The 10,961-nt window shown below is 45.3% G+C and overlaps 1 protein-coding gene across 1 annotated transcript; it reads right to left on the minus strand.

Moving 5' to 3' along the window:
* Nucleotides 1-3,081: 3,081 nt before the first annotated feature.
* On the minus strand, nucleotides 3,082-10,958 carry LOC115554517 (TNF receptor-associated factor 2). The gene is made up of 10 exons (XM_030371297.1): nucleotides 10,495-10,958; nucleotides 9,583-9,661; nucleotides 9,111-9,209; nucleotides 7,975-8,136; nucleotides 7,702-7,776; nucleotides 7,506-7,580; nucleotides 6,729-7,319; nucleotides 5,811-5,988; nucleotides 5,136-5,284; nucleotides 3,082-3,579 (listed from the first exon to the last, which is right to left on the minus strand). Exons 1-10 carry the CDS (start codon nucleotides 10,680-10,682, stop codon nucleotides 3,361-3,363), a joined length of 1,815 nt encoding a protein of 604 aa, XP_030227157.1. The 5' UTR covers nucleotides 10,683-10,958; the 3' UTR covers nucleotides 3,082-3,360.
* Nucleotides 10,959-10,961: the final 3 nt, after the last annotated feature.

Here is a 10,961-nt window from a genome sequence, read left to right on the forward strand (position 1 = left end):
TTCAGAAACAGACTTTGGACACATGAATTGCATGAATCAGAATTAGGATATTTCCCTCCATGGAAAGAACATATTCATCCGTCAATTCACCTTTACAGTAGCGATGCCAAACCATAGCATGCTTTACCCTGCCTCACACTCAATGACAGCTTTTTTATTAAAACAATCTATTTAACATCAACACTTTATATGCCTTGTCCATTTCTGGACACACCGACAATGCCTCAGTCTTCACATTTATATACTGCATATATGACGCTTTTAAATACTAAAAACAGAAATTAAAACATCAGTGTACAATTTACACCCATTAGCTAGTTAGTTCGTTAGTTCGTTTTTACTGAAATCCTCTCATGCAGAGAGAGTTTTCAATACGTGTCAAGGGTGGTTTAAAAACCATGCTGAGGATTAAAATATTTGCGCAGATTCCTTCATGAATGAAAACAACACGTATGTTAATGTTGGTGGAATACATCCCTTTAAAAGTGACAGAGGAAGAAGTACAACACTGATCGTACAAAATTATGAATTATGCATATTATCATCACTGGCAATTTTAACACATCAAGAAAAATAGAAATGGGGATTTTTTTTTAATACAGTAATTTAGATAACACATAAAGACGACATCACAAGCTCTAGATTAAGATCCTTAGGGTTTGCTGAAAATCAATTTCAGCACAAATCATAGAGCTATTAAAACACAGGTAGTACAGGCACTTTTTTTGGTAAAAGTAGGTCCAAGCTGTAAGACAAAAATAGATAATACTACAATATGCTTCCCTATTCATCAACTACACTTTTACTTTGAAGTCCGAATCACTCGACTAGCACCTAAATGAACACTTCACATTAAAATGTTCCATATCTCTATGACCCTAAGTCTAGGCTGCAATGGCATTATATGTGGTTTGGGTACGAGTTTTAACATTAGACCTTTTCACATTGGTTTGTTATTTTACATAAAGTATGGGAATATGCTCTGAAAGGAGACTTCACTGGTACTTCTATTTAGCGGAATATCTTCCAAGAACTGAAAATAAAAATTAACAAAACATGAAAGTTGAAAAATGTTCTCGTACTTTCCCATGCATATTGATAACACTAAATAAATAATACAATACATTAAATACATCAAATATTGAATTTTATGTCCAATAAAGTCAATAAAATAGGTATCAAAAATAATCGAGAATGCTCCAAAAAAGTACACGAATCATGATCTTGGCATGTAAAAGGGTATTATATTCCATTGGTTGGTTGACGTAGTTCTGTTTCTAGGTCAACGAATCCTGTCTGAAGTTAAAGAGATGTCTCTTCCAAAGATCCAACATGCCCACTGAAGCACTGGGTGACACACACACACACACACACACACACACACACACACACACACACACACACACACACACACACACACACACACACACACACACACACACACACACACACACACACACACACACACACACACACACACACACACCTTCCACAGCTGAAATACTGAACTCAGAATTCATGGAATTCAAGCAATGCCCGCCACTACGAATGATCTGTCTGGACCTTGCTCACCTGGTGGCCATCTTGGTTCCCTCTTGGTTCTAAGTGCAAGATGTGTGTGTTGGGACAGTAATCTAATATCGCTACTGTCTAATATCACTAATATCGCTACTGTCATTACTGGAACCGCACCTCTTTCAGGCATTACATTCCATTTGTTAAATACTTTTAGAAATACACAAATGTTCATAATTGAATATTTAGCATATTTATTGCGATTACTCTCTTAGAAGTCCTTAAACCAGCGGATTTGGGCGTAGATAGTTCTGGGGAGACTCTCTAGTCATACGGATTGGATGGCTTAAGCTGTCCAATCAAACGCAGGTACAATGATAGGCGCGTCTCTTTAAGACCTTCCATCTCAAACCCTCACTCCGCCAGTGTATTAAGTGTACTGTATTCACCCACCACCATGGTACCATCCCACCTGATTTGGTTCTGCTCTGTATTGTTTGTAACCTGTACAATGGGGTGATCTGTAATGGAGCTCCCTGTTGTCAAATGTTGGTATGCTGATGGTATTCTGTATGTCATGCTTTAAATCCTACAGCAGGGAGCACCCGAAAAGAGTGGAACCATACCGCCATACTAAATTGTATTACCATTCCAAGAAATAAATGGTTACATTTATGACATCAGTGATTCCTGACAGAAATACATCAAATGTTTAGCTTATTTATCGATATGTTACATTACTAAAGTCAGCAGCCGTTGCAATGGCTTGGATAAACCTGTATTACAAATCAATGGAATATGAATCACAGAAAATGAATCGTGTTTGTGTTCTGCTCGCATGTTTGATATGTGTGGTGAAGTTGCAGGGGCGATAGCCACATGGCAGTACGGCTCGGGCAGGCGGTACGCATCAGGTAGCGACACCCCACCCAGCTAGTGGATAAGAACCAGGATGGCTTCCTGTGAATAAGGCCCGTGGTACAGAAGGGATGGAAGAACACAAGGATGAGGGGTTTAGGAGGCACAAAATCTCATAAAGGACCAGGGGAAGTTCCCTGGTCAACAGGAATAGAACCGCGTGTGCAAAGCTGAGCGGTAGTCCGAAGGCTGCAATATGAACCACGCGGAAATGCAAAGAATTGAGAAGAAGAGTTAAAAAACAACACTATGGCTAATCGAATTCTGAGCACCGCAAGCCAGGCAGCAAGCAAAGCCCCGGGCCACTCGGTCTAGCAGATCTCTGGGGATTGGTGGAGATAGTGGTCCATGGATAAGGCCAGCGCTTGTAATCTTAGGCGTTTTTGAGACAACATGTCTTGTTAATTCATGTGAAAATGTACGTTAAGTGATGAAACACATTGCACAGGTGCCACTTGTTAGTCGCTTTGGAAAAGGAAGTGTCTGTTTAATGCTAATACTCGTCAATCTAACGTGTTTCTTTTTTTATTTATAAAAATGCATATTAGTTCCAATATGACATAGGAGTCGTATGCAAGGTGAGTTAACAAAAGCTAGAGTTTGGCTTTATATGGCACATGTTACCCCCCCACCCTCCCTCTCCCTCCCTCCCAGATTCTACTCTATGGGAGCTTTGGCAAGGAACGCCGCTCCCCAAAAAAATCACCAGTCATTAACCATAAACCAAAAAAAACAATTAGCGTTAACAACTAGTAAAACTAGTCGACGGTTGATCTTCATATCCACCGACAAGAACTCCTCCCCTAACCAAAACCGTTGAAGTGCCGCGCGGCTCTAGGTTGAACAGGCCTGGGGCTTCGAACCGGCGAGCCGCGGTCACTCAAAGAGGACCTCAAATCAAGACTAGTTCCTGCTCTGAGTTTTACCCTAGAGACCGGTGAGGTCCACGATGGCCTTGATGAAGATGGTGTCGTCTCGGATGTACGAGTTTTTGGAGTCCAGCTTGAGGAGCGGGCAGAAGAGCGGGCACCCGCTGGCGATGTTCATGTCGCTGACGGGCCGTTGGAAGGACGAGGACGAGATGTCGGGCCGGAAGGCGTCGATGATGTGCTCCCGGTTGTTCTGGTCCAGCAGCATCAGCGTCACCTGACCGCAGTCATAGGGACATGGTTTACTGCACAGTCAAAAAGACTTGATGATATATCATATATAAACACAATTAGTATACGATACACGTGAACCTCCTAAGATGGCGCAATTTGATTGGTTCGCTATCTCGGGATATTGGGCAACATTCCATGATTGAGATCTCAAACTCGGGATATTGTTTTCATCGCAAAATGTGCGCGTGACGGCCGTCTTGTCACGCTAACAAAAACAAATAAACCGCTAATAAAAATAAATAAATCCCGGAAAAAAGTGTTACCTTGTTTATCTTTGGAGTGTTCACGTGTAGTATATTCTAAATCCTCAGGCTCCGTGACTAATGGGGAATAGTCGAGGGGGCTATTCCCCACAAACACACAAAATAATGTCAATCAAAATATGACGATAAATTGGCCCAAATGCTTGGATAGTGCATACTAAGCAGCACATAATGATGAATGGAGTCAGGATGAATGTGCCTGGAGCCTACGGCTATTAGTGTCTAGCAAATGGTATATATTATTATTAGAGCTGTCAGTTAAACGCGTTATTAACGGCGTTAACGCAAACCAAATTTAACGGCGTTAGAAAAATTATCGCGGGATTAACGCAATTGTTTTATTTAAAAAAAACTTTTTTTTTTTTTCTTTTTTTTGGCTCAAAACAGAAGCAGTAGCCTGACTGCTATGTTCAAATTACATTTGTTCAAAGCAGTCGTTTAATTGCACTATAGGCTCTTTTTTTGTATCGTCCTGTATTGATCAGTATATGCCAATGTTGTTATCAATAAAAAATAATTTGCACAAGGCAAGCCGATGCACTTCACCATGTTGATAAGATAATTAAAATGAGAAGAATTATGGGACAAAAAAATCAAGGGATATTTAGCATAGAAAAATAATTTGCGATTAATCGTGAGTTAACTATGACATTAATGCGATTAATCACGATCAAATATTTTAATCGCTTGACAGCTCTAATTATTATTATGATTATAATAATAAATGTGTCATAACTAGTAGAAGAATTCGGTAGCTAAGTATTCGGTAGTTGTTGAAAATAATTAACATATAGTCAATTTCTTTATTACAATTAATGTTAAGCCATGCTACTGTTCCCATGATTCTGAATTAAGAAATGTATTTGCACATTTAGAAATAATTTCATATTGGTACGGTCACCAGAATTTATTCTGATAAATTAGTAAAAGTACTGATGAGTGTATCAATCGGTGTGGTGTGTGCACGCGTCTTGGTCTGGGGAAGCTGCTGTCATTCTCTTCAGCCCAACAGGCGTGATCAATGCGCCTAGTTCAAATGATTGTACGCAGTTGGCTTCTTGCCGTCGCTTCCCTGTCACCATCGTGTTAAACCAGCCAATAGCGCGCCCGGGGGGAAAAGCCAGCTTGGTGATTGGCTCCCGCAAATACAAACCGAAACGAGAAAGAAACGTATTGCTCTTCTCCAGACCCTTCTGCAGGGCGAACTCAAATCGCCGGCAGAATGGGCGGGGCCACCCAGTCTACATGCTCGTGTGGGCACGGCCGTGCGTCTTACTTTCTGGTTGAAGGGCCACTTGAGCAGTGCGTCGCTGTGTCCTCTCATCACCACGAAGAACAGAGACAGGTGAGTGCTGCGGCCCGTCCCGTCCCCGTTCAGGTAGATACGCAGACACATCTTGTAGCCGTACTTGCTGGTGTAGTACGCTGGGTGATACACACACGCAAGTGCACGTACACACACACGCACACACACACACACACACACACACGATTACCATTTAGTGAATATTTACAGATACTACTTAGTTACTTCACAGACAACTGTATCCAAAGCGATTAAATGTGAATCTAGGGCATCTTACACTACAGGAGGACATTGGGGATAAAAGAGACCCTTTTGACCGAGCGTCAAATAACCATACTACTAGACCAGTGATGCCCAATCTGTGGGACATTGTCCAGATACCAATACCATATTCATGTTATTATTTTAATAATTTGTATCATAACGATTATATGCATAGATACATATGGTAATTATGTAAGCTTATTATGGTTTCCAGAACCACGGTAAGGCTCTTGAATACCGTGTTTCTGCTCTGCTGCAGGCCGGACACACTTGAGGTGTTGAGGTGTGCCGTGATTGACCCAGGTTGGGAACCCCTGCTCTGGCCTACCCCGCCCTCCCCCTGAAGGGGACTCTAGCCACCCCCCCACAGGACGCCCTTACCTGGCGAAAACATGGCGGGCGCCCTGCCAGCCACGGCGTCCTGCCGCTTCTTGGTGAAGTCGGAGATCTTCCAGACGAAGATGCCGTCGAAGGTGGCCGCCGCCATCTCCCTCATCTTGCCCTCCATCTCCACGATGGACAGGTCCCGCAGGCCCACCGTCCGCTCCAGCTGCCGCACCTGGAGAGGCACGCCAGGATCAGCACCTGGGGGTGTGTGTGGGGGGGTGTGTGTGTGTGTGTGTGTCTACCTATTTGTGTGTCAACCTGTATCTGTGTGTGTGTGTGTGTGTGTCTACCTGTGTGTGTGTGTGTGTGTGTGTGTGTGTGTGTGTGTGTGTGTGTGTGTGTGTGTGTGTGTGTGTGTGTGTGTGTGTGTGTGTGTGTGTGTGTGTGTTTCTACCTCTGTTTACCTGTGTGTGTGTGTGTGTGTGTGTGTGTGTGTGTGTGTCTACCTGTTTGTGTGTCTACCTGTATCTGTGTGTGTGTGTGTGTGTGTGTCTACCTGTGTGTGTGTGTGTGTGTGTGTGTGTGTGTGTGTGTGTGTGTGTGTGTGTGTGTGTGTGTGTGTGTGTGTGTGTGTGTGTGTGTGTGTGTGTGTGTGTGTGTGTGTCTACCTCTGTTTACCTGTGTGTGTGTGTGTGTGTGTGTGTGTGTCTACCTCTGTGTGTGTACCGGTGTGTGTGTGTACCTGTGTGTGTGTGTGTGTGTGTACCTGTGTGTGTGTGTGTGTGTGCGTGTGCACCTATGTGTGTCTACCTGTGTGTGATGGACGATAATGTTATCTATTTTGCAATCTTTTCTGCATGCAATGCAACCAAGACGAGGCATTTCAATCACACCTCACAAAGTGCACTGTACATTAACCATGGAACAGGGAGGAGGGAAAAGAATGAGCAATGGCTGTGCGTTGGTCTGGACCTTGTTGCTGAGGATCTCGATCTTGTCCTGGTCCAGGCGGTGCTGGCTGTTGTACGTCTCCATGGTGATGACGGAGCGCTCCACCTCGCGGTTCAGCACGCACACGATGTTCTCGAAGGTGTTGACCTTCAGCTCCAGCTGCTGGCAGCGCCGCCCCAGCTCCACCACCTTGGTCTTCTCGCTGTGCAGCTGCAGCTCCAGCGCCGCCCCCACGCCGCTGGGCAGCGGCGTGAAGGAGGTGGTGGCGAGGGCCGGGGCCGGGGCCGGGGCCGGCGCCGGGGCCGGGGCCGGCGCCGGGGCCGGGGCGCAGGCCCCCAACACCAGAGCAGCAGCAGCTCCGCCACCACCACCACCACCACCACCAACTCCACCAACAGCTCCAAGAACACCACCTCCCCCCAGCTGGTTCATCTTGTGCTCCAGGTGCCTGAGGGACTGGTGTAGCTCCTGCAGCCTGTGGCTGGCCACGTCCAAGCTCTGGGGCTGCAGGCTCTCCAGGCTCACCTTGATGCCCATGATGAAGTGCAAGAGCATGTTCAAGTGTTCGTAGGAGCAGGCGCGCTCGTGCTCGTGCACCTTCTCTTTCTCCACCTTGAAGGAGAGGCAGAAGAACACCACACACACGCACACACGCACACACACACACACACACACACACACAGGAACAGAGACTTGAGAAACCCATGCACAGCCAGCAGCATTAATGTTGGCCTAGTTGGACCAAACAGACTGAATTCAACTAACAGGAGGCTACTGAGGACAAAAATGGCTACTTACATACATATCGCAGCCAACAACATGAAATCTGCATGGCGCTTTAAATTTACTGCAGAATCTAATATGGTCCACATACTGGAAGAAAAGAGATAGCCTATCACATGAATACTGGGAGCTAGGGTTGAACAAGCTGCATCTGTATAACACCCTGCCCCTCCCTCTCATTTGAAAACACTAAACCACTCGGGTTGGTTACCTTTTCTCTGGGAATCTTTTTCTTAGCACAGCCATCACAAATCATTGGGTACTTTGGACAGATTTCATCATGAGCCTAAAAGATAAAGTCCTCATTGAAGTTCCAACAGTGTTCATCCAAATCTATGAACTATGAAAATGACATTTCAATAATCAAAACAGTCATGGATGGTGGTGTGTGTCTGTGTTGTGGGTCATTTGAGCCTGCGGTGGGAAACAGACCGATGGCAACATGTCACCCGCGGGCTGTGTTTACGTTCTGCTGTTCGCTCACCTTGATGTTCTTCAAAAGGAACGGCTCTTTGCAGTACTTGCAGTTGAGCGTTCTCTCGGGACACTCGCGTTCGTTGTGGCGCTCCTTCTCGTTGGCCCTCATCAGCTCTTTACACGAGGGACAGAGGATCACCTGGAACTCACAGTCCCCCTCGTGGCCCGCCTGCGGGCGCAGACCAACACAGCCAGCTCTTAATGACCGGGAGTGCCTCAGCCCTCAATTCTGGAGCGCACCTTTGTCTCACATCATTTACATTAACCTAATGAAGGGCATTTAGCAGACGGTTTTATCCAAAGCGACTTACAATAAGTGCATTTGTCAGAAGGAGGAGAAGCAATATATCGCTGTCGCTACAGTAAGGATGTTCATAGAACCAAATGCCAAGCACTAAAATGTATTGGGTTAACCCATTTCCTGTTTACAACAAAGATAGCTAGGATAAGATGCTGCAAAACTAAGTACTATATATTTTTTTTTTATCTCTCCATATACTATTATCAATCAATCATCAGAGCCTTTCACCCAAAGGGACTTACTGTTGTTTCTGTAAAAAAATAAAAGGTATGATTCATGTCATTAATGGGCAGGTAGGGGTAATGGTGCGTTCCAGAGCCCATCCAAACCAGTGGGATGTGAGACTTATCCTACCTCCAACTAAGAACAGTGCACTGGAATTCCTGTCGAAGTGGAGCATCCCACCGTCGAAGTGGAACGTCCTGCTATCGAACTGGGGGGTGATCGACCTACCCCCACTTCACCAAGTAGGAGCTGGTACAGTTCAGGTAGGATAAGTCCCACATCCCATTGCTCTGGATGGGCTCTGGAACGCACCATAAGGCTTCAGTCAAGGACTCTGATGTCGGGGTTCAAACCCAGAAGAGTCAAGCACGCTGGCCTTTAGACTAACCCTGCCCCTTATATAAAAACACCCCTAATGCAAATGTCTTACTCTAACTTCCTACTAGCAAGTGCTTATAACAGGACACTAAAACAAGAACGGAACCAATTGAGTTTGTGACACACACACACACACACACACACACACACACACACACACACACACACACACACACACACACACACACACACACACACACACACACACACACACACACAGTCAGTGCCGTGACTCCAACCTCATATTCTTTGATTATTCCCGTCCATGTGCATCCCTCGTTGGGACAGACGGCCGTGAGAGCTTCTATCTCTCTCCGAGCCGCGTTGTCTGGAAAGGCCTGGACAGGAGAGGGGAGAGAAGGACTCGTCTTTAAGCCTACAGGTGGACAGTGACCGGCCCCGACGGACTCCCCTCTTCAGTTACCACCCAGCAGACTATTGTGTTACGAGCAGCGAAGGGCTCCGAACCCTGGGTCGGCCGGCTGAGCCACGAGCCTGCATCGGAGGCGTCTAGCCTTTCTTTGTATACCTGGCTCCGGTTTCAACAACATTCCGTTTGTTGTCCTGAGTGGACTGCAGGCCAACTCTACTGGAGCTGTTGTTGTTTATGCCGTTGTTGTTGTTGTTGTTGTTGTCATTACAGTAGCAGGCTAATTGGTGCTGGCATAATTTTGCCAAACTGTCAAGTAGTGAAAATAAAGTCCTACTTACACCGCCTAGCTTTAGGATGGAAGTGGGCTCCTCAAACAAGTCCTCCCGTATGCACGCACTGCATTTCTGAGGTCCAGAACTTGAGAGAATTGAAAAGAAAGGGGTTACACAATATACCAAATAACTATGCATTGCAGAATGTTATAATTGCTGTGTGCGTGTGTGTATGTGTGTGTTCAAATTTCTTTCTTTATTAGTAATAACCCCTTGAGATTAACTCATCTCGTTTTCAAGGGGTTCCTTAACAACAAAGTACACAACCAAAAAGAAAAAGACATCACACAAAAACACACATGCACAATTGCATAATGAAAGCTTAACAATAGTCTTGCATGCAATTCCTATAGGGAAGAGGTAAATACATGAGGAAGTGATGGGGTGTGTGTGTGTTGTGTGTGTGTGTGTGTGTGTGTGTGTGTGTGTGTGTGTGTGTGTGTGTGTGTGTGTGTGTGTGTGTGTGTGTGTGTGTGTGTGTGTGACAATGTTCATATTCAGACAATGGAAATACTTGTCAAATGCATGCTACATAATTATTTTCCATGACAAGGATTAGATGTCATTGAGGACAAAAATGCAGTAATCCTACACGTTTGTACGGTACAAATACAGTCAAATTCGCTATTTTATTGGTGCTTTAATCACAAAGCAGCCTGGTTAAATCCAACCAATAACCTCGGGTTTCGTTCCAGGTGCTCAAACTGGATAACTTTTATGGTAGCTCAAGAAAAGAGCTGTCAAGGGTATTCATCCTGAAACATCTCCCATCTGCAACATTTTGACATCGTAACACGAACCATCACATAATGCACGAGTCGCCATCCAATGCTTAGCCAACATGTTGCTAGCAACCAGAACAAAACACCAGACCCTGATAACAGCAGCCTAGCCAGCTAGCATCCATGACACACTCACCTCACGGTTTTGTTGAAACAGAAGGAGCAGAAGCGATGACCACACTGGGCTTGCAAAGGCCTCCTCAGGATCTTCTGACACGAATTGCAAAGATGCTTGTCTTCGAGGTGGTTCGCGAGGATCTTCTTGGGGAAGCCGGGTTTGTTGCCTTCTAGTGAAGATGTTGGGGATGGCTCTTGTGCAGCCATTATTCGGCCTGCACTACAATACGGGGTGCTCGGAGGGGTGTGTTCAGCGCACACAGAGCACAATCGGTTTGGCAATGTTTGGCTGCAGACACCCAGTGTGCCTTAGTGGAATAACATCGGGATTGTTGACGCTATGTATCTGAGCTGGTGGGATGCAATTCAAATGCAAACGCAAAACAAAGGCGCTGCATTTTCGAAGAGAAGCGAGAACAAATATCATAAGGATTAAAAATAGCCAGCGAGTTGAAGAGTCTGGCTCTGCCGCTGCTCTCAAGCGCG

The sequence above is a fragment of the Gadus morhua genome, chromosome 11, assembly GCF_902167405.1.
Source record: "Gadus morhua chromosome 11, gadMor3.0, whole genome shotgun sequence".
NCBI lineage: Eukaryota > Metazoa > Chordata > Actinopteri > Gadiformes > Gadidae > Gadus > Gadus morhua.